General features: G+C 55.3%; 1 protein-coding gene across 3 annotated transcripts; it reads left to right on the top strand.

The window, feature by feature from the left end:
* The first annotated feature begins 210 nt into the window (after positions 1-210).
* NAPA (NSF attachment protein alpha) lies at positions 211-27,725 on the top strand. Of its 3 annotated transcripts, none has more exons than XM_045380254.2 (11): positions 211-438; positions 12,217-12,296; positions 14,959-15,075; positions 20,112-20,158; positions 22,387-22,464; positions 22,703-22,758; positions 22,832-22,916; positions 23,744-23,848; positions 24,998-25,066; positions 25,932-25,982; positions 26,974-27,725. In XM_045380254.2, the coding sequence occupies exons 1-11, from the start codon at positions 341-343 to the stop codon at positions 27,073-27,075; spliced, it is 888 nt and encodes a 295-aa protein (XP_045236189.1). In that variant the 5' UTR covers positions 211-340; the 3' UTR covers positions 27,076-27,725. The 3 variants fall into 3 exon arrangements, with proteins under 3 accessions (XP_045236189.1, XP_045236190.1, XP_073880115.1); XM_045380255.3 differs by having other exon boundaries at positions 24,998-25,170; XM_074024014.1 differs by lacking the exon at positions 12,217-12,296.
* The last annotated feature ends 85 nt before the right edge of the window (positions 27,726-27,810 follow it).

The following is a 27,810-nucleotide window of genomic DNA, read 5'->3' as shown; positions in this document are numbered from 1 at the left end:
GGTCACGTGGGAGGTGAGGTACAGAGCGCTGAGGAGAAAGTGGGGCGTCGTTGTCCTGTGTGTGCGCATGCGTTGAGGTCTCGGGACGCCGATTGGGGGGTCCCGAGTCACGGGCGGCTTGCGGCGGCTGGTGGGGGCGTGGCCGGCGGAGCGGGCGCCGCGCTACGAGGCCTCTGGTTGGCCAGCGCGAGTCACGTGATTCCGGGCCGCAGGCGCCGCGCGCCGGTGCGACGTCAACGCAGCCGGGCGACTTCTCCCGATCTGTGTTCCGCGGCCCGGCCGCGGCTGAGTCTTCCCAGGGCCAGTGTCGGGCGCTTTGCTGAGTCCTTTTGTGGCCGCCATGGACAATTCCGGGAAAGAAGCGGAGGCGATGGCGCTGTTGGCCGAGGCGGAGCGCAAAGTGAAGAACTCGCAGTCCTTCTTCTCTGGCCTCTTTGGGTGAGAACCGGGCTGAGGGGTCGGCCGGGACCTAGGCTGAGAGGACGAAGGAGTCACGGTCGGAGGTGGCGGGTTAGGGCACGCAGAGCTCGGGCCGAGGGGACGGAGAGGAACCTGGAATGAGGTGACTTGGCCTGAAGCGGCAGAGGCTACACAGGCTGAGGGCCAAGAGCCTGGGCCGGGGCAACACGGTTTGAGGAGAGACGGTCTGACATGGCGGAAGGGATTTGGGCTGAGGACACATGGACAGAGGCGACCCTGTCTTGAGGCGAGGAAGGGGACCCAGGCCGAAGACAGGCCAGCGGGAGGGGGAGAACCTGAACCGAGGGAATACGTCCTGAAGCCTTGGAGGGGACCGGCTTGGGGGCAGGGAGGGAGTCCGCGAGATAAGCCAGGTCCGGAGGCTTTTCAGAGCTCTAGGGGAATGTGAAGGCTCTCGGGCGGCAGTGATGGGGCCTGGGGCTGAGGACGCCTGCCCGAGGGACTGACCTTTTCATCCCCCGGGGCAGTGGATTTGCGTGGGCCCTGGGCAGTGAGGGTGAAGGCTGAAGGGGGCTGACACCTTTGGAGGGGCTCAGGGCTTAGATGATCCTAGGAGCAGTGAGCTGCGTCTGAAGTGTGGGGGGTGCCTGGGGTGAGTACGGCCCTGGTTAGCAGTGACTAGTTTAAGGACAGCTGAGCAGAGGAACCGGGATGATGGAGTCAAGACTGTGGCGGTCTCAGCCCTTTGGGAGGCCGAGGTGAGTAGATCATCTGAGGCCGGGAGTTCGAGACCAGCCTGACCAACATGGTGAAACCCCGTCTCTACTAAAAATACAAAAATTAGCTGGGCCTGGTGGCGGGTGCCTGTAATCCCAGCTACTCGGGAGGCTGGGGCAGGAGAATCACTTGAACCCAGGAGGCGGAGGTTGCAGTGAGCCGAGATCACGCCTCTGCACTGCACTACAGCCTGGCAACTGAGTGGGACTCCGTTTCAAAAAAAAAAAAAAAAAAGGAAAGAAAAAAACCTGAGGAGGCCTGGGTTGAGGCCGGAGACTCCTGGGTGGGGGAACGCGTGGTGGTGGCTTGGCCAAGGAGATGGAGGGATAACAGGGAGAGACGGGGACTGAGAGAATCAAAACTGGGGATCAAATTCCTGCTGTGTGATCCTCGAGTAATGGGGATGACAGGAACATGCTGAGAAGAGGGATGGGAAAAGGCTTGGGAGACAGAACTAACGCATGTGACATGGCATAAAACTCACGGTAGCTCCTAAAAGCTGACACCACCATCCTGTGATAATTTTAGTGGCTTAAAAGTATTAAGAGCCCAGGTTTGAAATGTGGCTCTGCCACTTACTTCATGACTTTGGGTAAATGGTTTAGTCTCCCTGTTAAAGGAGATCACAAATCTAACCTGCCTCCCATTTGCTGTGAGTGTTAGAATTGAGCCTGGCGTGGAGTTACATCTCTGAGAGTGTTAGCTATTGTTAATGGACTTCCCAGAAGGAAGCAGGTTTGGAGTGTGCAGAGAGCTGATGGGGTTCAAGGTGGGCGCCCGAGAGGAGAGGTCTGGGAGGGGTCAGGAGAGGGAGAGACAGAAACATGGGTGTGCTAAGAGGAGCTGAAAGGGAGCAGTAAAGGGAGCCACGAAGACTTAGTAGGGTTGAGAGGAGCATGAGGCTCTGGGCAGAGGAAGTAAAGGGAGTTTGGCAGGGGGTGGTGGTGTGTGGGGGGGGTGGGATCTGTGCTGATGGGGGGACCCGAAAAGGTCAAGGGGAGGCTGTGGAAACTGAGGGGAGGACTGGGAAAGGACTAGTGGACTTGTAGAGAGAACGGTCTGTGGTGGCCCCTCAGAAGCAGAGCCTGGGGAAGTTGGTGGGACTGGGAGTGTCTGCAGAAGGCTGGAGAAGGGGGTTTGGGAGGAGGGCCTGGGGATGGGAAGAGACTGGGGTAGGAGCCTGGCAGAGGCCGGTAAGACACAAAGGGGAGGGATCTTTCCAAGAGAGGAAGGAACAGGAAAAGGGCTCTGGGCCACGCCCCTTGTTTGAGGTTGGATAATGTTTAGCAAAAGAACTTGAAGAACATGATGGTGAATTGCCTGGTGTGGAGAAACATCTGGGGCTGATGGACTGTATTGATTAGGTGAAAAATATTTTATTTTAGAGGCTGCGAGGAGACAGAGGGTGTGTGTGTGTTTTCTTTTTCTTCACAAGGGGAGAAGTTCAGGTGCTGTGTTTGGGGGTGGGGCCACGAGCTGGATTTTTGGTGATAGTTTTCCTAGGTGGCTCTGGGTGTCTGGTCCCTTTGGCCCAGGGATTAGTGGGCTGTTGGACTGTGTGCTTGGAGGGAGCAGCTAAGTCAGCCCCAAGGCACTTGCTACCTGGTTGGGAAGGCAGGATGCACAGCAAATGCTAGTAAAGTGGAATTACCTACTGTAAGGAAGGGCTCGATTATATCATTCCTGTGACTGTCTGAGCTCAGAGGAAGCAGTGTGAACCAGGGGGAAGCTCATGGTGAGGAGTGAGCTAGGTCCCAAGGAACCACAGGACTTGCTGGGGAGTGGGGCCAGGGAGGGTGCTCTAGGCAGCAGGGATGGTGCAACAGAGATCTAGCATGAGGGGAAGTTCTGCCTGGAAAGACAGGGAACTGAGATCCACACGGATCAGAAATGGCTTCCTGGGGGAGAGGCCCCAACCCCAGGGGGATGAACAGGAGTTCTGGGTGCTCTCTGGCAGGGAGCAGCACTCCAGGCAGGGGTTATGATGGAGTATGCCTTAGGAAGATGGAACACAGGGAGTTACACGTTAGACCATAAAGGTGGAAGCGGCAGGTGAGGCCAGACTAGGAAGGCCTGGTGAGCAAGGGCTGGGCCTGGAGGAGGCACTGAAGAGCTCCGAGGAGGCTAAGGGAGGCCCATCCTGGAGAGCTGCTGTTTGCCTTCTAGAAAGGACTGCAGCAGCTGGTGTGGGGGAGAGTGACGGCAGGAGGCTGTTGCATTGCCGGTAATACTAGCAGATGCAGGTTATTAAGTGCTCGCTCTGACTCGGACCCAGGCCTGGGCCAGGCTCAACCTGCTGATAGATGGTATGGATTTAGTCCTCACAAAATCCCCGTGGAGGTAGAGAAACTTGGGGGCTTAGAGAAGTTGACTTACTTGCCCAGCCACATGGTAAGTGGGAGAGGTGGCATTCAAACCCGGTTCTGTGTGATTCCAGAGCCTTCTCACTTAGCCCCTTTGCTGTCTTACCTCGGTAGTTTCTCCTCAAGGTTCATGACCATCTCTGGGCACTACATTTGGGAAGGCTGTTGGCAAACTAGGTGTGTTGGAAAACCGCCACCCTCTTAACTGTGGTCCCACGGCCGTTTTCTCCAAGTATTTGAAAAAAAGAGCCGGTGTGTTCATCTCAGTTCCTTCCAGCTCCCAGAGGAGCTGACCTGGTGCTGTGGGGGTGTGAGTGAGGTGAGGGCAGAGGGCAGAGGGCAGGGAGGATGGGAGGGTGGCCTGACCGGAGCTTGCATGCCTGGGAGCTGGGAGCACAGTCAGAGGCCAGCTTGGGAGGACCTGTTTGACGGGTGGGAATCACTCAGGCACCTCCTCCTCTCTGATCTGGGTTTGCTTGTGTTCAGCATTTCATAACCCACCTTTATTCAGGTCCTTGGTAGCTGCCGGGACTGGAGAAGGGAGTGTTGGGCCTCAGCTTGTCCTTGGTGCCTCTCCCTTCCCCTTTGGGAATCCCAGCAATGACAGCGTCCCACATTGAGGGTCCTCTGCTCCTATCAAAGGGCAAGTCAGAGAGCCTTCACCTGGGACGCAAGGCGGTGGGCGTCTGTGCTGTCGCCCGCTTCGGTGCTCAGACGCCGCCCTTGCTCTTCATTATTTCTGGGCTGCCAGACGCTAGGGGGCTTTGATGCACCAGCAGCCACTGAGGGCGACAGCACCAGCCAGTTAGGAGAAGCTCAAAGCCATCCCTGTTCCTCCCCTTGGTGATGGGGGTGCAGCTCAAACTTCTGCTCTGGAAGCAAAAAGACGGAGACTTCCTAACTACAGCACAGTGAGCAAGCAGCAGAAGGGGACGGCTGAGTCCAGGCGCACTAGTTCCCCCTCCCTGCTGCATGTCTCCTGGTAAATCCAGAGTGCCTGCTGTGCCCTTTGGGGATCGTGCGGCTTCTGAATGGCAGCTCTGTTCCCTGGGGCTTTTCCTCATCCCTGATGTCTCCTGGCCACCTCCCCTGCCGCCAAAACAGCCAAAATAAAAACTTCCTTCCTCTTGGATAAAAACGTGTAGAGGGAGTTTCTTCATCTGTGAAATGAAAATCCTAGTCAACTGTTTCCTCGGGTGGTTCTAAAGATAAATGAGACGATGCGTGGGAAGTGGTGGGAGCACGGTGCCTGGCTCTGGTAATGTTTATTAAGGGCTCACTGTCATCTTTATTAGTAGGTATTGTCATTGGAAGTTGAGCTAGAAGTGCTGGAGAAATAGGTGGCAGGGTGTTCTGTATACAAACAGTGCATTCCCAAGATCAGATCTTGGCAAATCAGTTCCTGTTTGAACTACCTGTAGGCAGTAACTGCGGGACCATGGGAGGGCCAGCTTGTCTGTATAGGGCCTGCATGGGATCTTGGCTGAGACTGGTGTGGGCATGAGCTTCCAGATTTCCCTCCAGACCACCTTCCTCTGCAGAGCGTGCAGAGACCCCGGCACCATTTCCAGTGGGCACCCTGGTGAATCACAGTGCCCTGCCAGCAGCCAAGATCCACAACTGAAAACTTGGCATCTCTTGTCCAGTCTCAGAGTGGAGTCTTTCCTGAGAGCACACAAGGTTTCTGGGGAATCTGAGAATTCCTGGCTTTCCTGATGGATGGAAGTTTGCTGCCTGGCCATACAAACATTTCTGTCTCCTTTTTGGAATGGGGCTACTGAAAGACAAGGGTCTTTGAGAACACCTTTTAAGGAAAAGGAAGCACATTCGCCCTTGGTCTGTGGTGAAATGTAATCCCATTGGGGTGCAGGGGGGCATTCGTATAAGAAAATAAGAAACAGAGCGCCTGCCAGGCTGTGTGCCGTGTGGCAGGTGAGGTCCTGGCTCTGAGCTTACCATCTTGAAGGGCCGTGGGCCTGTATGTATTTTGAGCATTGTGCAGTAAGGCGGAGGGTGGTGGGAGGCCAGGACTCTGGAAGCCAAAGGAGGAGCAGCACTTAGCGAATCTGGGGTGGAGATGAAGCCCATGCTGCGATTCTGAAGTAGGGAAGTGTGCCTGGAATCGGTCCTCAGCGGGGCCTGATGAGAGGGATGCTCTTGTTTACTGAGCGCCCGTGGTGTGACCGGCTCTCTGCTGGGCACGCCGTGGGGTGCTGCCTGCAAGATTGCTCATGCTTCAGCAGCACTGCAAGGTGTGGAGTCTTATCCCTAGTTACACATGAGGAAACGCAGGCTGGCACGCGATGATCTGGCACTGAGGCCAGGCCTGTTTGACTACTGTCAGCATTTATTTTATTTTATTTTTACCACCACAAGCAACTCTCTAGAATTCCTATTGCTGGGTGGCAGGCACCCCTTTGAGCGTATTTCTCTTCCTTTGTATAATGGCAACCATTTGAGCACCTCTTCCATTCTGCTCTCTGTGCCAAGTATTGAATGTGTGTCATCTCTAATCCTCACAAAGACTCCTCCCAGGCCAGATTCATTGTCTCTGTTTTATTTCATTTTTCATTTTTGAGAGACAGGATCTTGCTCTGTTGCCCAGGCTGGAGGGCAGTGGCATGATCGTAGCTCATTGCAGTCTCCACCTCCTGGGCTCAACTCCTGGGCTCAAGTGATCCTCTCACCCCAGCCTCCCAAGTAGCTGGGACTGTAGGCATATGCCACCATGCCTGGCTAGTTTTTAGTAGAGTTGGGGTCTCACTGTGTTGCCCAGGCTGGTGTCACACTCTTGAGATCAAGCAACCCTCCTCCTTCAGCCTCCCAAAACTCTGGGGTTATAGGTGTGAGCCACTGTGGCCAGCCACACTGCCATTTTATAGATAAAGAATGGAATCTCAGCACTTTGGGAGGCAGAGGCAGGAGGATTGCTTGAGCCCAGGGGTTCGAGACCAGCCTGGGCAACACAGGAAGACCCCATCTCTTATTTAAAAAAAAAAAAAAAAAAAGCCTTAGGGATAACTAGCCCCTGGTTGGACACTTAGCAAAGTACCTGAAATGAACTTCAGCCCAGGTCTCACCACCCCAAAGTCATTCTCTTTCTACCCCTTGTCCTTGCCCAGACAGTCATGTCACAAGAGGGTCCTGTGGCGATTTCAGAGCTGGGCAGTTAGGCTGTGACACTTTATCCTTTCACCGTTGTTAACCGGGGCCTGTGCCAGCACTGTGGAGAGATGGGAAAGTGAAGCTGGGCCCAGGCCCCGCCCCGCAGGAACTCATACCCTGCTTGGTCAGCCGGGGCCCACTGCAGAGTGGCGGGAGGCAGCTGGTGGTTTTGCACTTCCAGGTAATACTGGTGGCAGTGCCTTCAGGATGCTGAACCTCTAGCAGCTCCCAGCTCCAGTGCAGTCAATGGACTAGCAGGGCTGGTGGCCCCCAGCTCCCTGTGCCAGGGTGGACCCTGCACCACAGGCAGCCTTAACTTTTTCTGACGTTCCTTCTGCCTGTTGTCTTGTTACTGGCAGGCTCAGTAGGGGGCTGACTTAATTCATCCTCTTTTGCCTAGAGGATGCTCCACGCAGCTCCAGCAGAGAGCAGCCTCTGCTTTGAGATGAGGGAAGCCTCGGCGGTAAAGGTTCCTTGGCTTGTTTAATCTAGAGGAGGGGCGGGGGCAGGCAGGGACCTTGTCCTCCCTCCTCATTTTTCCGAGGACTCTTGGGCATGGGGAGGGAAGCCTTCCTGATTACTGAGTGAGAGGCAAGGGCAGCACTGGATCCCCAGGGCCCCAGTCCTCTTTCACAGCCCTGCTGCTTCCTGGCAGGGTAAGCTTGGGCAAGCCCTCCACCCTCTCTGAGCCCCAGCTTCCTCCCTTTAAAGCAAGGGCAGCACCCAAAGGGCTCTTGTGAAGAGCTGTGGGCTCCTTCTGGGGGAGTGCCCGGGAGCCAGGGAGCGCCATGCGCCAGCTGTGATTAAGGCACGTGGTCTCGAGAGCCGTGCAGGAGGTGGGCTCACAGGCATGTGACAGGCCCTAGGGCACCTTCCCCACTGAGGGTGCTGACCGGAGACTTGGGGCAGTGGGCCTTAAGTCTGAGGAGGAAGCCATAGGCCTGTGCCTGTGGCTTCCAGAGAGGCAAGAGAGATAGAGTGAGTCCAGGACCCAAAATGGGGGCCTTTGTCCACCCTACCTCATGAGGTCCTTCGGGAGCTGCAGGTGGTGGGTCAGGGCATGGTGTATTTCTGGCAGCCAGGAAGTGCCTGGTGGATGGAGGAAGGAAGGAGGGGGCTGAGACTCTGCCCTGCAGTACCCCCTGGCCCAGGTCCCACCGGGTGTCTGTGCATTCCTGGCAGCGCCTAGCCTTCCATATGGCATTCGCTGAGGTTGGTGGCTGTGTTTGGGAGACCTGAGACTCCTTCCTCCGCCTTGGAGGGGGAGAGAGCAAAGCTGAGCGGGTAATTATAGACAGCCCTGCATCAGGCAGCCCAAACCAGTTCCCTCTATTCCCAGAGCGGCTCAGAGCCGTGGGATGGGAGGAGTGAAGCAGAGGCAGCTTGGGGGAGGTCAGTGGGGGAGGGACAGTCAGCTGTCACATGCGCTGCCACCCAGGCCCTCAGGAGAGGAGGCCCAGCTAACTTTTCCTTTCATGTACTGCTGTTATCTCCTGGCACATAATAAATGCTCGGATACCTGTTCCCCAGGTGAATAAATGAGTATGTGAATGGCTTCTTCAGGATCTTCCACTGGAACCTAGGCATGTCACTTTCCCCCTTTGGGGACTTCACTCCCATTTCTAAAAGAAGAGGATGGGACTCCAGAGATCTCCTGTCATCCCCTGGCCGTGGTAATGGGCAAAACCACGGGGTGCAGGGGAAAAAGGAGGCAGGCGATCATAGAGTTTCAGCCCTGGCAGCTGGTAGACTTTGTGTCTGTCCCGTGTCTGCTCTGTCCCTCTGAGCTGAAATAAACCCGGCTGGGGCTGACTCCACTCGTTGTTGATTGCCTGCTGTGGGCCACTCAGTGACATGGGTCATTTCTGCTCATCCAGGGACTGAGCTTTTTCAGAGAGTGCATGGAGCTGGATAGGACTTAGTCACACTCAAAAAGAAGGGAAGGCTGAGCTGGGGAATCTGTGGGGTGGGCAGACCTGTGATTAAGGTCTGTGAAAATGTCCCTTTAAGAGAACATTCCAGAGAAGGTCCTTCTGAGGGTTTTTTGCAGCCAGGCCCCAAAGGACCCTTCAGGATTCTCAGCCAGAGAAGGTTTTGAAAGTTTCTTACCTCTCCAAGGCCAGGAATGGGTTCTAAAGAAGTCATTCCAGGCTGGGCACGGTGGCTCAAGCCTGTAATCCCAGCACTTTGGGAGGCCAAGGTGAGTGGATCGCTTGAGGTCAGGAGTTCGAGACCAACCTGGCCAACATGGTGAAACCCCGTCTCTACTAATAATACAAAAATTAGTAGGGTGTGATGGCACACATCTGTAATCCCAGCTACTTGGGAGGCTGAGGCAGGAGAATTGCTTGAACCTGGGAGGCAGAGGTTGCAGTGAGCTGAGATCGTGCCACTGTACTGCAGCCTGGGCGACAAGAGCGAAACTCCGTCTCCAAAAGAAAAAGAAAAAAGAAGTCACTCCAAACAAGGCCCGAGGTGTGTTGGGCCGGCTGAGGTGAGGTGGGTGAGGGAAGATGGGGTGCAGCAGGGCAAGTGCGGGAAGAACACATTGCTGAGGGCCACTTCCCGGGGACAGCAGAAGGTGGGGGACAGCATCAGCACAGCCCCAGAAGGCAGGAAGTAGGCTTTCATCTGACAAGATGACAGAGAGGATAGGAATAAATAGATTATTTACCTGGTGTGATGTGGATTCAGGAGACCAGGATCCCTGGCCCAGCCAGCCCACCCGCCCTGGGGGCATTTATTTGCCTGCTGACATTGCCAGGCCTGGCCCCTGATTGCTGGTGGCTGCTTTCCAGATAGTCAGTCTCAGTCAGCTTTTCCTTCCCAAACTCACGTGATCAGCTGAATTACCTGGGCCCCCCAAACCCCAGTGGTTAAAAATCTCAATTGCAGGCCCCATCCAGACCTGCTGAGTGAATCCCAGAGAGTGTGGCTGTGGGACTCTGGTTTGATAAAATGAGCACTTCATGTGGTTCAAAGGGATGGGCAGGTTGGCCACACTGAATCCACAGTGCAGAGGGAAGGAATGCTCACATCCCAGCTCCCAGAATTACCTTTGGGCCCCAACACAGCTGAGTTGGTATGGACAAGTTTCCAGGTACAGCATTGGGCCAGTTGACACAGGGTGTGGGATGAGATGGTGAGGACGATTTAAATGGGAAAATACCCACCCCTCCCTTTTCTCTTCCTTAAAAATAAACTCAACACTAGTTCTGTCAGTGAAGAGAGACCCTGAAATCCATTTGGTGGGACTCCTTTTTTTTTTTTTTTTTTTTTTTTTGAGACGGAGTCTCACGCTGTTGCCCAGGCTGGAGTGCAGTGGCGCGATCTCGGCTCACTGCAAGCTCCGCCTCCCGGGTTCCCGCCATTCTCCTGCCTCAGCCTCCTTAGTAGCTGGGACTACAGGCGCTCACAACCGCGCCCGGCTAATTTTTTTTTTTTGTATTTTTAGTAGAGACGGGGTTTCACTGTGGTCTCAATCTCCTGACCTTGTGATCCGCCCGCCTCGGCCTCCCAAAGTGCTGGGATTACAGGCTTGAGCCACCGCGCCCGGCCTTGGTGGGACTCCTGAGTGTGTGGATTTTATTCTACTGATTATGTGGATGATGGGAGTTTGAGCAGTTACAGAGACTACAGACCTCGCGGGCTCAGCTTGGTTGTATTATTATTATTATTATTTTTTTTTTTTTGAGACGGAGTCTTGCACTGTCACCCAGGCTGGAGTGCAGTGGCCGGATCTCAGCTCACTGCAAACTCCGCCTCCCGGGTTCACGCCATTCTCCTGCCTCCGCCCCCCGAGTAGCTGGGACTACAGGCGTCCGCCACCTCGGCCGGCTAGTTTTTTGTATTTTTTAGTAGAGACGGGGTTTCACCGTGTTAACCAGGATGGTCTCGATCTCCTGACCTCGTGATCCGCCCGTCTCAGCCTCCCAAAGTGCTGGGATTACAGGCTTGAGCCACCGCGCCCTGCCAGCTTGGTTGTATTATTAACGGCAGAAGGATTCAGTGGGACTTACGGGTTTGAGGTACTAATGAGGTCCCCCAGGAAGCTCATTTTGTACATGTGGAGGTCGAGAAGCCAGAGTGAAGCTGCCCAAACAGGGTGCCCTTTATGTTTTTAAATTCCTGTCTATCTCCCAGTGTATCTCTACTGTTGGACATTAAGTTTTTGGGGGGTTTTGCTGTTTTAAATAATGCTCTGCTGAACATCCCTGTAACTTATTCGTTTTTTAGGATAAATTGCTGGAAATGTAATTCATTGCTGGACCACAGGGCCGAATATAAATCCTAATACTTAAAAATATGTGTGTGTGTGTATTTCTATATATAGATATATACACACATATATACATATATACACATATCTATACACATATACACGTGTGTGTGTTTATGTGTGTGTGTGTGTATATATATATTTTCTTGAAAAGATGTGCAGACAGTTAAAAAAAAAAAATTCGGGTAGTACAAACGCGGGATGCCCAGTGAATAAGTTAGCCTCCCACACCTGGCCCTCCTTCTTCAGGCTCCACCTGAGAGAAAAATGCTGTTACTAGGTTTTTGTGTATTTGCCCAGAAATATCCTATGTTTATATAAACATGTATGTTTCTATTCTTCTCACTCTTTTGTTGTTGTTGTTAGATAAGGTCTGGCCCTGTCGTTGTCCAGGCTGGAGTGCAGTGGTGTGATCTTGATCTTGGCTCACTGCAACCTCCGCCCCCTGGGCTCAAGCAATCCTCCCACATCAGCCTCTCTAGTAGCTGGGACTACAGGCGTGCGCCATCACACCCTGCTAATTTTTGTATTTTCTGTAGAGATGGGGTTTTGCCGTGTTGCCCAGGCTGGTCTCGAACTCGTGAGCTCAAGCAATCTGCCCACCTTGGCCTCCCAAAGTGTTGGGATTACAGGAGCCATGAGCCACCGCACTCAGCCCACCCTCTTTTTTTTAAACACAAACGGGAACATTTTATATCTACATTTTAAAATAGTGCTTCCTGTCTATTTGTATGGCTGTGTGATATATATGCCCAGTCCTGAACTGGTAATGACACACTCCAGGGTTGCAAGGCACAGAATTAAGGCTCCCTCTGCGAAAGCAACACGATGTCTTAAACTGGGCTAATCCCCCAGAATGCTTTGCAGTCTCCTGGGGAAAGGGGATTTGTAGCGCGCCTGGGACCCAGTGGGCCCCCGGTATCCCAGGCAGGAAGTAGAAGAGGCTGTCAGACCCTGGGGTCGTGGTGGGGTCAGGAACTCTTCGCCCCACAACCCCAGCGAGCACCCAGTATCTACCCCAGTCCTCCTGAATTGAGTGTGCCATTGTATGCAGGGGCGGGGGCCACAGCCTCAGGAGGCCTGCGGGAAGCTGGCTTCACAGGTGAAGGGTGAGGGGTAGGGGCACGTCTGTACCGGCACTGGAGCAGAATGCTTGCTTTCTCCTGGATAGCAGACTAGATTGTCTCCTTTTTTTCTTTCCTTTTTCCCCAGAGGCTCATCCAAAATAGAGGAAGCATGTGAAATCTACGCCAGAGCAGCAAACATGTTCAAAATGGCCAAAAACTGGAGTGGTATGTCATCTCCGCTAGAGCTCCTCCGAGGTGCTCTCCTCCTCCCTCAGCTTCCACTCACACAGGCCTGCCCCAGAGGTTGGCCTTGAGGGCCCCTTCTCTTTTTATGCCATCTCCGTCATCGGAAAGCCACTGGCCTGCTCTCTAATTGTTTTGTGCCTGCTGGGTTACTTTATACTCTGGGTCATGGGGCCTTGGAGAAAGGACAGAGAGGATGGGAATAAATAGATTATTAGACCTGGATAAACCCATGTGGATTGATGAGCTCTTAGAGTCCTCCTTAAATTCAGAACTTCGGGTTTCCTGGTAACTTCCTTAGTGCTTCCATCAGTGTCTGAATTCTAGGCTGGGGTGGTGGCGGGGTGGGGGGATGTTCAGGTGATTCCAATAACAACATGAATCATGGCTACTGTTTGTTGAGTACTAAGTGCTCATCATTTAATGGCATTAGCACAGCAGCCCTAAGGGTCAGTCTGTAAATATCCCTGTTTTACAGATTTGGAAACTGAGGCTTGGCTTAGTCTTTTGCCCGGGGTGCCAGAACTAGTAAATGACAGAACCAAGATTCAGAAACCAAGGCTGTTACTGCAGAGCCTGAGTGTTTAACCTGCCCCAGTGAGGCAGGAGAGCTTCATGGAGGAGAGGGGTGGGGAGGAGCCCCTTGGGCCCAGGGAGGCTGGAGATCTGTTTGGGGCTCCCTGCAGGCCCAAGAAATCCAACAAGCCAGTGCATTGAGCCCTTTTGAAGCCCATTTCATAATACATCTTTCACGTCACCAAGATCGAATTAAGGAAATACAGCAAGAGACCAGTGTTTGAACACAGGGAGACACTTCCTGACTGTGGAGGAGAGGGGACCTAGTGGTAGGACCATGGAGGCAGGGCGCAGAAGTGCACAATAAAATTGATTATCATCATTTTGAGAATGTTGTTGGTTTCCCAAAAATTCAAAGAGTTACTCCTGAGTTTTCATAAAATACGTTGTGAATAAAGCCAAATGTTCTGTGTATTTTTATGCTCCCAAACTAAGAAAATTCCTCTAGAGAAAAAAAGTTTATTTTTTTAATTACATAGGTGTTGCTTTTCTCCTAAAATTTGTTACCTCTGCCCCCCAACTCTTCAAAGAAAAGCCCTAGGCCATTTTCCCCCTGGTATTATCCCGTTTTCTTGAATTTTTTTTTTTTTTTTTTTTTTTTTTTGGAGACAGTCTTGCTCTGTCGCCAGGCTGGAGTGCAGTGGCGCGATCTCGGCTCATTGTAACCTCTGCCTCCCTGGTTCAAGCGATTCTCCTGCCTCAGCCTCCCGACTAGCTGGGATTACAGGCATGTGCCACTATGCCCAGCTAATTTTCGTATCTTTAGTAGGGACAGGGTTTCACCATGTTGGCCAGGATGGTCTCCATCTCCTGATCTCGTGATTCGCCCACCTTGGCCTCCCAAAGTGCTGGGATTACAGGCATGAGACACCATGCCTGGCCGTAATTTTATACTCAAATTTGGAACTCTTGAAAATAATAATGAAATCATATAGTGAAAATCTGGAAGGCTTTGTCTCTTCTGCTGCTCAAACTTAAGAGGATGGGGCTAGGCCTCCTGGTCCTCTTCCAGCTCAGAAACTCTGACTCAGATTCAGCTGGAGGAGAATGAAGGGGAGAAGCCTCAGAACTGAGCTGGAGGTGGTCAGCTCCACGAGGAGGAGGAGAGACACTGCTGCCTCCCAAACGTCAGTTAGGAGATGTGTGGGCAGAATGGCTTGGGACCCACAGAAGCTGACTGTGTGCAGATGAGCACAGGACAGACGAGGCTTCAGGCGCCGTCTCTTCTGCCCTCCCCCATTGGCATTGGTCTGCATGTACTCATTCTTGGTGTCCACATCCTGTTTCCCTCTCTGGACGTGCAGTTCCTGGAGGGAGCCGGCTCTGTGTTGTCCGACCCCAACTCCATGAGCCTCACAATTCACACAGGTGCCTTGTCCTTGGGGATCTGCAGTGAAGGGAACAATGTGAACGGAGGCAGAGGAGTTGGGTGAATCAGGAAGAGCTTTGGGGAGCTGTGGAGAAAGAAACAGGACTTGGAAAGGGGAGTAGATGGGAAGGTGTTATGTGGTTTAATCTCAGTTGCTCCTTGCTTCCCAAAATACCCCTCCCAAGCCACCCCGTGATTCAACCTGCACTTTGCCTTCTAGTGGTGGTTCTGGGCCCTGTGCTTTGAGGCTCCCCTAGGGAGGACTGCCCAGGCTGGGAGGTGCAGGAGGCCACTCACTCTGTTTTATATCCTTTCCAACTCAGCTCTGTCTGCCTTCTCCTTGGATCTTTAGAAGTGGTGGCCCTGGAAATACCAGCATAGCTGGGATTAGGGACATGGCATTTTACCTGGGCTTACCCTGGCTCTCTTTCCATATACCTGGGGCTCAGGGGCTTCCCCTGAGGCAGCTTCCTGCCGCCCTTAGAGACTGTCAGGCACACCACCAGGAGCCTCAGTGCAGGAGCCAGCAGACCTGAGGTCTAGGCCTCAGTCTGGGCTCGCTCAGGTCACCCTCGTCCTATCTTGGGAACTCTTTCCACATTTTCAAGAGCCCGATCCACCTCCCAGGGCAGTGCCTCTGTGGCTTCATAAAGTGTGGAGCCCCACTGAGGCCGGGACCACCCTTCTCTTCTGTTCCAGCTGCTGGAAACGCGTTCTGCCAGGCTGCGCAGCTGCACCTGCAGCTCCAGAGCAAGCACGACGCAGCCACCTGCTTTGTGGACGCCGGCAACGCATTCAAGAAAGCTGACCCCCAAGGTGAGGATCTCTGTTGGCCACAGGGGCTGCCTGCCTGGCCCAAAGCGCCGTCCTAGCACCCTGCATCGAGTCCTCGGGTTTCCTGGAGGCTCTGGTTTTTCCAATGGCCGACGTGATAGGCTGGCAGGGACGCGCCTGAGGTAGAGTGAGCTTTGACTTCAGAACTGGCTCCCTTCCTTGTGGTTGGCATTCGCGCCCTGCTCAAGTCTCCGCCCCCTGTCTACCCTGTCGGTGCAGCTGATCACCCCTTCCCAAGCCCGGAGCATTTGGGAGTGGGAGTTCCATTGCAGACCCACCGCCTGCCGGGGAGAGAGGAAAATCTGTTCTGTTGTCAGAATTAACATGCAGAAGGGAGCAGGGTGGGGGGGATTTCTGAGACCAGCCAGGTAGGAGTTGCTGCCGAAAAAGGAGCGGAAATTAGCCCAACCTGGCTTCCCTACATCCTGGGGAGGAATTAGAGAGAACAGAGCCCGAGATATAGTTGCCAGAGAACAAATTACTTAAACTGAGAGCGTGTTAGGGACAGAAGCCCAGTTTGGGGCTGACTCATGGTGAGAAAACAGTTTTTGTCCCCCTGGGTGCCTCCTGAAGAGGAAGCCCAGCCCAGTGTTTGTATGGGGCGGGAATTTTAATTTATTTTTTAAAATCTTGGTGCTAGGTACAGGTTGCTAATTAGAAAGCACAGGCAGTTTTTAAAAATGACCATCTACTGTCACTGTCATCTCAGGGGAATGGAAAATATATAAATCTTTAAAAAGTAAAAAGCAGCTAAATGATCTTGGAATAAGGGTCTGTTCTTCCCAAGAGAAGACAGATTTGCAGCAGTGCAGGGCGCTTCCTCCATGGATCAGCGAGCACTGGTTCACACACCGTATTTGGGAACCGCTGGCATACCCCTTTGTCATGATCTGAGATATTAGTTCCCAGACGAGGATGAATTTGTGTGTTGACCAGTAGCACTTCTCTGTCCTTAGACTAACCAGTTGCTCCTCACCAGCCGAGCATCTCACACATTGGCCTCAGTGGTCACATGGTGGGGCTCAGGCCTGGCAAGAGGCGGAGGAGCAGCCTTGTAACTGGGTGGGCCGTGGAGCTTGCCTGGCTGGTAGCACGGGGCCACAGCGGGCTGCGTGGGTGATGCAGTGATGACCCAGGGAGACCCTGAGTTGGTTTTAAGCTTGACTTACCCCAGGAAATCTCCATGCCTTCCATTAAGCTGCCCCGCCAAGCCTTTCCTTCTGCTCCCTGGGAAACTGGTTGGCCTAGAGGCGCTGTCTTAGCATCTGTGATGTTCAGCTGCTGCCTCTTCTGGAGTGACTAGAAGGACTCTCTGGGGCAGCACTGAGCGCCAGGCTGCAGAACAGTGAGTGCCATTTGCTCTTTCAGCAGACTCTTCACTTCCTGCAGACAGGCCCTACCTGGCAGTGGGATATGGTGGGGTCCGTCCCCTGTGTTTGATCTGAGCTTTTCTAGCTCTCCAGCTAGACTCTGCAGGGTGTGGGCCTGGAGTCTGGATGTGGCCCTTCCCTTGCCTTAGGAAGCTCAGAAGGTGGCTGAGGACTCTGACTGGTAGGAAAGTATAAAGATGATGCCACATCCAGGGCACAGAGGCCGACTTGCGCAGAGCTGAGGCTAGGAGGGGGAGAATTTGGCTAGGGGAGATCTTTCGGGGAAGAAAGGGGGCAGTTCTGAGAGGCGAGCCTCACTTGAGTAGAGCTGAGAGCAGGTGCCATGTCCAGAGCCCTGGGGAGGTGGTGCTGAGCAGGGAGGGGTGTTAGCGCAGTGTCCAGAGCTACAGCCTAAAGATGCGCACCCCAGCCATGGCTCCCAGTGGGGCAAGGGGCACACTGGCATCAAGGGCAGCGGCTGCTGTGTGTCTGAGGCTAGTCAGGCCTTACAGAAGGCCAGGTGCAGTGGCTCATGCCTGTAGTTTCAGTGCTTTGGGAGGCTGAGGCAGGAGGATCACTTGAGCCCAGGAGTTCAAGACCAGTCTGGACAACATAATGAGATCCTGTCTCAAAAAAAAAAAAAACCACCTCACAGAGAATGTCATGTAGCAGCTGTGTGTGGCTCAGCAGTGCAGGTGGTGGATGGTCTGGGAGGACCCTGCCTCCCCTGTGATCCTGGGCAAGTCAGTCTCTTGGGCCTCTGTTTCCTCATCTGTTAAAGCAGAGACTGCTGTGAGATGATGGAGTCATGCCCAGCGCAGCACCTGGTGTGTGATAAACTTCCAGTCAGGACACCCTTGGCTTTCATCAGTCCGGGGGCCCCTGCCTGCCCTGGGCTCCCCACAGCCTCTGCCCTTGGCCAGGTGCCTTGTGAAACAGCTCTGGACGCCCAATTTGGAACCTTGCCTGGCTTCCTGGAGCAGGTGGCCGGCTCCCTGGGGCCCTCGTCGTCACTGGTCTCCTCGGCAGCCTAGAAGTCCTCTGTCTTGGGTCAGCACTTCCTCCAGGACTCTCTCCAGAAGGACCTGCCCCCAAGTGGCAGCTGGAGTGTGCCTAAGGCCCGGCTGGGCTCCTGAATTCCTCTCCCTCTACAGAGGGTGGCCTGCTGCCACCTTGGTGGCTCTGGGTGGGGAAGGGTGATGCTCATTTGTGTTATTGGTTCCTCGGTTACCCAACCACCGCTGCTGCTCAGGGCAGACTGGGGCCAGCGAGGCCTATTCCTGGGCCTGACTGATAGCTGGGGCTGGGGGTAGTGTGTATACCTGGGGCAGGGACGCGGCCCAGCCCCTGCTTGTCCCCTATTTCCTCTCTAGCTGCCATTTACCGGGTTCCTACTGTATACCAGATGCTTGGCATCTTTTAACCCATTTGATTTCTTTGTGCATTCTGTGATTTGCCCCCATTTTACTAAGGAGGAGATGGCCAAGTGTAACCAGGAAGGGCTCAGAGAGGCAGAAGTCAAGCTGGGCATCGCTAGTAGGAATGACTGCGGGGATGGGCAGTGGCCAGGGCCATAGCTCCCCAACTTGGGCTTTATTGCTCCGAGCCCCTTTCCAGCCCTCTGTGGGTGGGTGCAGGAGGGGCCGGGCCACAGAGCTGGGTGTTGCTCCACCTGTCCGAGTGCACAAGGCCTGGTGACCAGAGATAAGAGTAGCAGTCATGAGTGTGTCAGAAGCTCGTCCAGGAGCCAGCTGGCCCAGGTGTCTGCTGGTGGTCCGCTGCTTTCCAGGCATGGAGGAGACTTAACCCCGTGAGTCCATGTTGCTGCACGGGGGGTAAGCTGTCTCCCTGCTGCTACTGCAAGGGCTGTGCCATGCTAACAGCGGGCGCTCCAAAGCCAGTGCCAGCAGGCCCAGGTGGCAGCTATAGATCTCACTGCTCACTGCAGAGCAGCAGCCTTTGCTGCCTCAGCCTGCAGGGTGCCAGGTTGGTGTCCTGGCCAGAAGAGTGAACCAGTGAGCAGCCCGGGGCCACCAGGTGGAGGCTGCAGCCAGGTGGGGCGGGGCAAGGTGGACCGCTCACTTCACTCCAGCTGCTGCTCCCCTCCTCTGCAGCATGGCCTGGCTCAGCCATTGCTTCTGGGCCCACCGATTACAAGATGTGTGTGTCTTCAAACTGCCGGGTTTAGGTTGTGTTCTCTCCCCATCCTCCTCCTTTGCCCCCTTTTTGCCACCTTTCTCTCTTTCTGCTGCCACAGTCTCTGTCTGTCAGCTCCGGAACCTGGACTGAGTGCTGTACCTTCTGTCAGTCCCTTTCGGATCCCCAGAGGTCTTTCCGAATTGGACAAAACCTACAGACCCCAGTCCCCAGAGGAGTGCTTATGGATCCCAGTGTTCACATGTCAGAAGGAGGGGTTGGAATCCCTGAAAGCCTGGCCACAGGCCTGAGACTAAGAGCCTCTGTTCAGATGCCTCCCCATGGAGGGGTTTTGAAGTCCCATCCAGACCTCGAGCCCCTTGAGAGCTGCCCAGCCCCGGCGCTTCTTGGTAGCACCCTCATCCCAGGCGAACATGGCATGGGTGACCATGGAGACCCCCACAGTGACCAGGAACTTTCAGATGCCCAGGCTGCAGCTCAGAGCCCATGCCCTATGACCTGTCCAGGCTCCCTGCCTTTCCCTCTCCCCAGCCCAGGCCTCCCTCCCCACAACACCCCTGTTCTCCTGAGATGCGCTAAAATGGTGTTCTTAAAAAATACCCCCTGAGAGCTCATTTCTATCTGCTAGAAAATGCCTCCCACTCATGCGTTTCTCTCTCCTCCAAATAACTTGTCAAAAAAAAGCCTTTCCCAAATTTAAAATCTTGCAAGAGATAGTACAACAAAGGTAGCCCAGTTCTTCCTCAGTGCCATCCTGGTGTGTTCAGGTTTTTTGGCAAAACCTTTGAGGAGCTGGTGGGTGGCAGGGCCAGGTTAAAGGGACTGAGAGCAGAGGGCTCCCAACTGCTGAGATATGAGGAAAAGGGGGCAGTGGAGAGCACACCGAGGGCTCAGTGTTCATGACATCCAGCCTCCTCGTGCCAGAGGTCCAGGTCCTCCTGGTGCAGGGACAGAAGCTGCTCACGGTCCTGCAGAGATGGTGGCAGAGCCCAGGTAGAAGATGGCACCGCTGCCGCTGCTGCCTCCAAGACCACCTCAGATGCTGGGCTTGGCTGCCTCCCATGCCCCCTTCCCCTTTGCCAGCAGCTCAGTCCTTCAAAAACAGGGCCTTAGCAGGTCTGTCTTAAAAGACCCGTGGGAGTCTGGCCATCAGCCTGGCCGAGCACTGCTATGCCCTGTCCCTGGGAAGGGACCTTCCGTATGGGAAGCTGGTAGCATCCTGGCAGCCCGAGGGGAGTAGGACTCCCCCTGAAGCATGTGCCCAGCAAGTCACAGTCTACAGAGTCAGCCCTCTCAACACGTTTCCTGGGGCTCAGGGATTCCGTCTCCTTCTTCCCAGCCCCTTGAGAGTGTGTGGCAGCCCTGGCAGCTCTGAGTGCCTATTGATCTCTCTGCGGGCAGCCAGGTGCGCCTGTGTCCGCCTCCTCTCCTCGGCTTCTGCTGAAACGACTTCACTTTCTCATGTCTCCTCCCACCTCCCTTTCTCTCCAGAGGCCATTAACTGTTTGATGCGAGCAATCGAGATCTACACAGACATGGTAAGGGCCGCTTGCTTGTCCTGATGCCCCTCGGGTCCCACTGCATTGCCCTGGCCTTGCGTCCCCTCCTTGAGCACCCCCAGCACTGTTCTTACTCTGTGACCAAACCAGTTGGGGAGGGGGAAGTGGGAGCTGGGGGAATTAGGCCACCTGAGCTGGCCTGGGCTGGCTGGGTCTTCATCCAGCTCCCCACCAGCCTGACGGCCCCCTCACTCCAAAGGCAGTCATGGTTTTCATTCATAGAACTTAGGTTATTGAGCTGGGCACGGTGGCTCATGACTGTAATCCTGGCACGTTGGGAGGCTGAGGTGGGAGGATCTTTTGGGCACAGGAGTTCGAGACCAGCCTGGGCAACATAGCAAGACCTCTTCTCTACAAAAAATTAGCCTGGTGTAGTGGCATGCACCTGGGGTCCTAGTTCTTGGGAGGTTGAGGCAGGAAAATCACTTGAGCCCAGGAAGTTGAGGCTGCAGTGAGCTGTGATCACACCACTGCACTCCAGTGTAGGTGACAAAACAAGACCCTGTCTCAAAACAAAAAAAGAAATTGGGTTACTGGAGAGAGTGTGTCCGGCACTTTCCCTTGCCCAGCCTTCCCACAAGTGTCGTATTATTTGATAAGCCTCTTGCAGCAGGCCACAGGGATAGGCAGAGCCCACAGGAGGCTCACCACCTGTCCTGTCCCAGGGGGCTTTGCCAATGACAGATGCAGACCAGATGGGCAGCTGCCAACCGGAGCCAGAGTGAAGGGTTCCACCCAGGCCAGGGCTCCTGTCAGTGCTTTCTCTCTCTTTCTTTCTCTCTTTCTCTCTCTCTCTCTTTCTCTCTCTCTTTCTTTCTTTCTCTCTCTCTTTCTCTCTCTTTCTCTCCCTTCCTTCCTTCCTTCCTTCCTTCCTTCCTTCCTTCCTTCCTTCCTTCCTTCCTTCCTTCCTTCCTTCCTTTCTTTCTTTCTTTCTTTTCTTTCTTTTCTTTCTTTTCTTTCTTTCATTTATTTTTTTGAGACAGAGTCTGTCCCTCTCATCCAGGCTGGAGGTCAGTGGCGTGATCTCCACTCACTGCAACCTCTGTCTCCCAGGTTCAAGCAATTCTCGTGCCTCAGTCTCTCAAGTAGCTGGGATTACAGGCGTGTGCTACCACGCCCGGCTAATTTTTGTATTTTCAGTAGAGATGCGGTTTCACCATGTTGGCCAGGCTGGTCTCGGACTCCTGACCTCAAGTGATCCACCCGCCTTGGCCTCCCAAAGTGCTGGGATTACAGGCGTGAGCCACCACGCCTGGCCAGCTCCTTTTTGTCTCTCTGCTTGCCCTGTCTCAGCTCTCAAACCCCAGGCAGGGGCACGAGCCCTACCCCTTGTGTTCAGGGCAATGCTGCAGGGATGACTGTGATTAGAACAATAATAGCAGCTCCCATTTATTATGCCAGACACTGCAGGGTGGTTTAATCCACAGCCCTGTGATGTTGGCATTATTGTCATCCCCATTCCATAGTGGAGGAGAGGGGCTCAGACGAGTGACATGACTTGCCCAGGGACACGCGGCTACAAGCAGGAGTCACTGAGACCCAAAACAAGGTCTGGCTGAGCCCAGGACCTTGCCTTTTCCTACTGCCCTCAGCAAGGGGGTGGCGTTGGACCAGCCCTTGGGGCAGAGCAGTCAGGCAAGCGCCTGGACACTGGGTGGAGGCGGATGGAAGGTGCGAGGCCCCTCAGAACCTGAGGCCTCCCTGGGGAGCTCTGGGTGTGCATGGGAGAGGCTGACAGGTAGGTGTTGGCCTGGGGGCAGAGCTAGTACTCTTGGGCAGGGGTCTCAAGTCCTCCCTCCCATCCTGGTTTCTCCAAATCCTTTTGCCAAGTGACTCTGGGCTGGTCCTTCCGCCTCTCTGGCTGCTATCAGAGGCTTCCTAAGGGCCAGGGCCTTGGCCAAGTGCTCGTGCTCACATCCTCTCTGGTGTCACACCATCTGTGCCCTCATGGACAGGATGAAATTAGGCTGAGGCTCTGGAGTGGCTTGTCCAAGGTCACCAGCTCAGCCCAGCACGCACAGCCAGGCCTCTAGTGCTGGGGCCCTCCCTTCTCACCCCTGTGTTCCCCCTCCTCTCAGTGTTTTCTTCATACCTCCTCACAGGCCTGGCTGAGGGGTAGGAACTTGAAGGGTCATGGGTCAGCAGGGGTGCAGGACAGGGCATGCAGGTCATGAGTCACAGGCAGTCCCTTCCCGTGTCCCCTCCAGGGCCGATTCACGATTGCGGCCAAGCACCACATCTCCATTGCTGAGATCTATGAGACGGAGTTGGTAGACATCGAGAAGGTGAGTGGCAGCAGGGCCCTTCCTGGGCTGGCAGCCAAGACCAGCGCTGCTCTCTCTTCCCACCAGAGGAGTCCTCTGGTGTCTGAGTGCCGAGAAGGGGGCATGGGGCGCTGGCAGAGCTTGGAGAACGGGGTCTGGCTGTGTCCCAGATGGGCAGGGCGAAGGGTATGGAAGCTTCATGGAGACCTCCTCTCCCTCCCCTGCCCTCCCCTGGAACCCATCCCCCATGTCTCCCCAGGCCATCGCCCACTACGAGCAGTCCGCAGACTACTACAAAGGCGAAGAGTCCAACAGGTAGCCCCCTTCCTGCCTGCCCCAGCCCCTCAGGGACCACCACCACTTCCCCTCACTCCTCCTTCCCACACAGCTCAGCCAACAAGTGTCTGCTGAAGGTGGCTGGCTACGCCGCACTGTTGGAGCAGTATCAGAAGGCCATTGACATCTACGAGCAGGTGGGGACAGGTGGGGATGGCGGCCCCCATCCTGCCCCCTCCCAGAGCCTGTGCCTCTTCCTAAGCCCCGGCGCCTTGTTCTGGAACCACCCCTCCCCTGGCTCGCCCTCTGCCTCTTCCCGCACAGCCCTTGCCATGTCATCCCCCCACCCCATCTTCAGTCTGGCTGAACATTCTCCACCTACGACTCCATGCCGTGTCAGCACCGTCTCCCTGGCTGTGCCCCTCCCACACCCCTCACAGAGCTTCCTGGAGGGGCCCAGAGCGAGGCTGGCTAAAGAACCCAGAGGGAGGCAACGGGAAGAAGTGCCAAGAGGCCCAGGGTGGCTGTGGGCACCCCACCCCATGGCACGATGGTCCTCATCCACAGTGGGAGGGAGGGAGTGTCACATGGGGTCCCCCCAGCGTGCATGGAGCCCTGGGTGATGGCCAAGAAAAAGGCAGGCAGCTGGCCCCTGGGGAGAGAAGGGTGGGTGCCGCCTCTCATGTTCCTGCCGCCCCTCTGCCCACTGCCATGCCAGCCTCCCGTTGGTCGTGACAGCCAGGCCGCCACCTCCCCACTGTCTCAGGCTTTTGGGAGCCCTCGAACACCTGGCTACAGCCTCCACCTCCACCCAGCCACCATCACACCCTGGTCTTGGTCGCTTATGCACTGGCCACTGATCTCCCCAAGCCAGTCCCTGGCTCCCTGCCATTGGGGTCCTGGGTTAACGGCCTCACCCTGGGACATGGACCCAGCTCCCAGCTGGCCCCCCAGTGCCTGGCAGTGGCTCTAGCCCTCTGACTGCTTGCCCTGAGCTCACAGTGCCACTTCCCCATGGCTACAGGTGGGGACCAATGCCATGGACAGCCCCCTCCTCAAGTACAGTGCCAAAGACTACTTCTTCAAGGCGGCCCTCTGCCACTTCTGCATCGACATGCTCAACGCCAAGGTAGCACGCCCCATGCCCACCAGACCACCGCGCCAGGCCAGGTCCTGTTACCCCCCAAGATGGACGTGCTCCTCCCTCACGTCTGGCCCCTGCCAGGCAGCCTTTGGATGAGAAGTGTGAATCTCACAGCTATGTTTCTGTGCTGGAGTCACCTGCCCGCCCAGCCCTGGAGGCTTTTGTAGGTCCAGCTCCTGCCTCACTTAGTGCTCTTTTCTTCATGGGTGCACGTTTTGAATCCTCGCTGCATCCCATTAAAGTCAGCACCATTGTCACCTCGTCTTACAAGTGAAGGTGGTGAGGCTGGGACCAGAGTCCCTTGTTTGAGGCCACATGGCTAGGGACCTGTAGCCCCAGCGTTCCAGATCTTTGTGACTCCCGTTGTCACGACTTTAGCTGTAGCTCACATGCCCACCTATTTTCGGGGCGCTTGGCAAAAGAGGGGCCAGAGAGGGCAGTGGGAGGGGACGTGGCCAGAGGGAAGGAGCTGGAGGGTTGGTGCTAGATTTTGCTTGGCTGGAGTTTTCCTGCCATTGCCTGGCAGAAGCATGGAGTCCAGGATTTCCTGGTGTCCCTGGCTGCCCAACCCCCTGCCTCACGGCCTGGGGTGATGGCCCCACACACCCCCCACACACACACCCCATAGAGCCCTGCTCTGCTGTGGGCACCGGTGGTGGGCAAAAGCTTGGGCTTTGTCAGACCAGGTTCACATTCCCACCCCATGTCTCACCGTGCCCTGGGCAGGTCACTGCCCCCTCTGGATCTGTTCCCTCACTTTCAAAAAGGGGCTCACCGTTATTTGACCCTCTCAGGGTCCTCAAGAAGCACCAGCCCCAGGCCTGCCATGGAGGATGTGCTCATTTGTCCCCTGCCCCAGCTGAGCCAGGTGGGAGGAGGCAGTGGGTACCTGTCTGAGGAGCCTTCCCCCTCCACCCACCTCTCCCTGCAGCCGTCTCTGCCAGCCAGGCTGGTGCTGAGCTCAGCTGCGGGAAGGTACTGACAAACAGAGCCAGGTGACACCTGAGGCTAGAGGAGGGGCGCAAAGAGCTGACTCAGTATCACCAGACATCCCCAAGTCCCCTCGGCTGCTAGGCCAGCAGCTCTGAGGGCCCTCTTGTTACTAACTCATCCTCCCCTTTCCCTGCTGCCCAGCTGGCTGTCCAGAAGTATGAGGAGCTGTTCCCAGCTTTCTCTGATTCCCGGGAATGCAAGTTGATGAAAGTAAGTGCTGGGTGCTCCAGCCTCCCCCTTCCCGAACCCCAGATGGGGGTGGCCGGGGCTCCAGGTGGGACAATCATCAAGACTTGTCCAGTGGTTCTCAGAGGGTATGTTTATTTTGTTTTCTTTTCTTTGGCCATTTGACTCTCCATTTTCCAGATAAAGAAAGTACAACTTGGGGAGTGCTGGAGCTCGGGATGGCTGGGTGAACACACACACACACACCCCACATGCACATGACACACATCCCACACACACACCACACCACACACACTACGTACACCACACACTACACATACCACATACACCAAACACTACATACACTACACCAAACACTACACACACCACACCACATGCTACACACACACCACACACGACACACACCTCACACAATCACTACACACACCACACACACACACGACACATTACACGACACACCACACACATCACACACGACACCACACATACCACACACGACACACACCCCACACGACATACCTCACACACATAACACACACCACACGACATACCTCACACACATAACACACACCAAACACACCACACACACACCAAACACCACAGACACACACACCACAGACACACCACATATCCACACACACACACATTCTGTGTGATGTTCTATGTTGGTAAGGTTGCCCTGAGAGCTAGCCGTTTCTGATGAGTAGGGCAGCAGGATTGCAACACGCCCCTACCTGTCCCCAGTTTAACCCACATGGACTGACCCTCTGAGAGTCCTCAGGAAACCCCAGCCCCAGGCCTGGCATACAGATAGTGTGTGCTTTCATCTAATCCAGGCCGACCTCAGGTCAGCCTGGGCCCCAGACCCCTCTCTGCCATTTCCTTGCAGAAGTTGCTAGAGGCCCACGAGGAGCAGAATGTGGACAGCTACACCGAGTCGGTGAGTGGCCCGCATGGGGGTCAGGCCCCTTCACAGGGATGGGTCCCCTAGGAAAGCCGCCCTTCTCAGACATGCTCTCCCCTGACATTCACCCATTTTTATCTGGCCCCCAGCCCACTGTGAATTTCTTTCTCCATTCACCCCAGAAACCTCACAAGTAGCCCCAAGAGATGCAGGGAGTGTTTTCCCCATTTTACAGATGGTGGCCTTGGCACCTCAGGGGCAGAGCTGGTGGTCAGAGCCACATCTGTCTGCTCCTGAAGACCAGGGTTCCTTGAGTCCCCCAGTTGAGTGTGTGAGACTCACAGTGGCCGCCTTGGGCACCCAGGAGGCACAGACTGGGAGGGAAAGGGTGAGAAGGAGAGTGGAGCTGAGGACACGGGAGAGGCGCCAGCTTCCCTCTGCCTGGTGGAGCCGCCCACGTGGCTCTCTCTCCCTTCCCTTTCTCTGTTCCCAGCGTTCCCGGGCTCAGTGGCGTCCGGCTTATAGGTCCTGATTCGCTCCTCTAATGGCACATGTCAAGCATTTCTCCCCAGGTGCCCCTTGGGAATGGAAGCCCCTAGCTGAGGACAGCGAGCAAATGCCATCCGGTTCCTCTTGCCCCGGACAGTGGGTGGCAACTCAGCCAGGAGCTCAGGGAGGGGATGCCCAGCAGGCTGCGGCTTCTCTCTCCCATGCCCCATGGCACTCAGGAGTGGCCTTTTCCGTATCTCCAGGCCTCAGTTTCCCACCCATTCAATGAGGATGCTGGACCTTTTTTTTTTTAAAGCTACAATCCCTCTCCCCCAAGGGAAATGTTGTGCCTAGCATAGTCAAGACAGACAAGGAGGAGCTCCCCTGGCTGAGTCGGGGCCTCGAGCCCTCCCTCTGCTCCTTCTCAGAGACCAGGGTGACAGGGACAGATCTTGAAAACCTTCAGACAAGTGCCCTTGGGCTGCAGGGTTGGGAACAGGGAGGAGCATGGCCAGCCCATCACCTGGTGTGCCCTCAGGTGAAGGAATATGACTCCATCTCCCGGCTGGACCAGTGGCTCACCACCATGCTGCTGCGCATCAAGAAGACCATCCAGGGCGACGAGGAGGACCTGCGCTAAGCCCCACCCAGCCTCCCAGCGCCCGTCTTCGTGTCCCATCTGCTTAGAGAGAGGTGGGGCCGAGACTTGCTGGAGAGCTTCCCTCCTTTCCCACCTGGGGAGTCCCGCAGGCCACAGTGGGCAGGTGGCAGCGGGGGTCAGCATGCGGGGGCACCAGAGGCCCAGGCTGCTGGCTGGACAGTCACCCTCTGCTCTCGCTACATCCCTTGCTCCCTGCCCATTTATTTAAGCCCCCATAGGTGCCCTTCACCCCCAAAACCAGCTGTACAGAATCTTTGATACAGACCTATTTGCTAGGGGTGCTGCCGGGGGTTTGGGGTCAGCATCTGGCCCCCCATCTCCTGACCAGCTGATTCATGAGGCCGGTTTCTGTCTCTCCCACTTTTGTCCCCCAGCCAAGCTCTAAAGCACATGTAGCCGCTGAGACTTGCTGTCTCTACGGGGGGAAGCTCCTCTTCCCCCAAACTCTGGGAGCTTCCCCCAGCCTCCTGCAGCCCCGACCTCTCAGGTTAGACCCCGGGCCCTGGAGCTTAGGGGGTTGTCCCCGACCCCAGCCCCACACCTGCTCCTTCCCTAATGCTTTGAGGTTTTCTTGGTTGGAAGCTGCAGCTGGCCCGAGAAAGAAAATAAAAAACAACACTTTTGCATGAGTCTCTCTTCCTCCTTGTCTCTGCTACCCACTTTGCCCCTGGGCCGGTCACCTGTTCTCCTCACACTCCTGGTCCCCCAGACTCT

The sequence above is a fragment of the Macaca fascicularis genome, chromosome 19, assembly GCF_037993035.2.
Source record: "Macaca fascicularis isolate 582-1 chromosome 19, T2T-MFA8v1.1".
Lineage (NCBI taxonomy): Eukaryota > Metazoa > Chordata > Mammalia > Primates > Cercopithecidae > Macaca > Macaca fascicularis.
This window is presented reverse-complemented; position numbering and strand designations above follow the sequence as displayed.

Excerpts from the sequence above, each read along its gene's own strand:
- NAPA (XM_045380254.2), top strand. The coding sequence starts at position 341 with ATGGACAATTCCGGGAAAGAAGCGGAGGCGATGGCGCTGTTGGCCGAG. Across the intron at positions 20,159-22,386 it reads TCGAGATCTACACAGACATG|GGCCGATTCACGATTGCGGC; the intron begins GTAAGGGCCGCT and ends TGTCCCCTCCAG. Across the intron at positions 22,465-22,702 it reads AGTTGGTAGACATCGAGAAG|GCCATCGCCCACTACGAGCA; the intron begins GTGAGTGGCAGC and ends ATGTCTCCCCAG.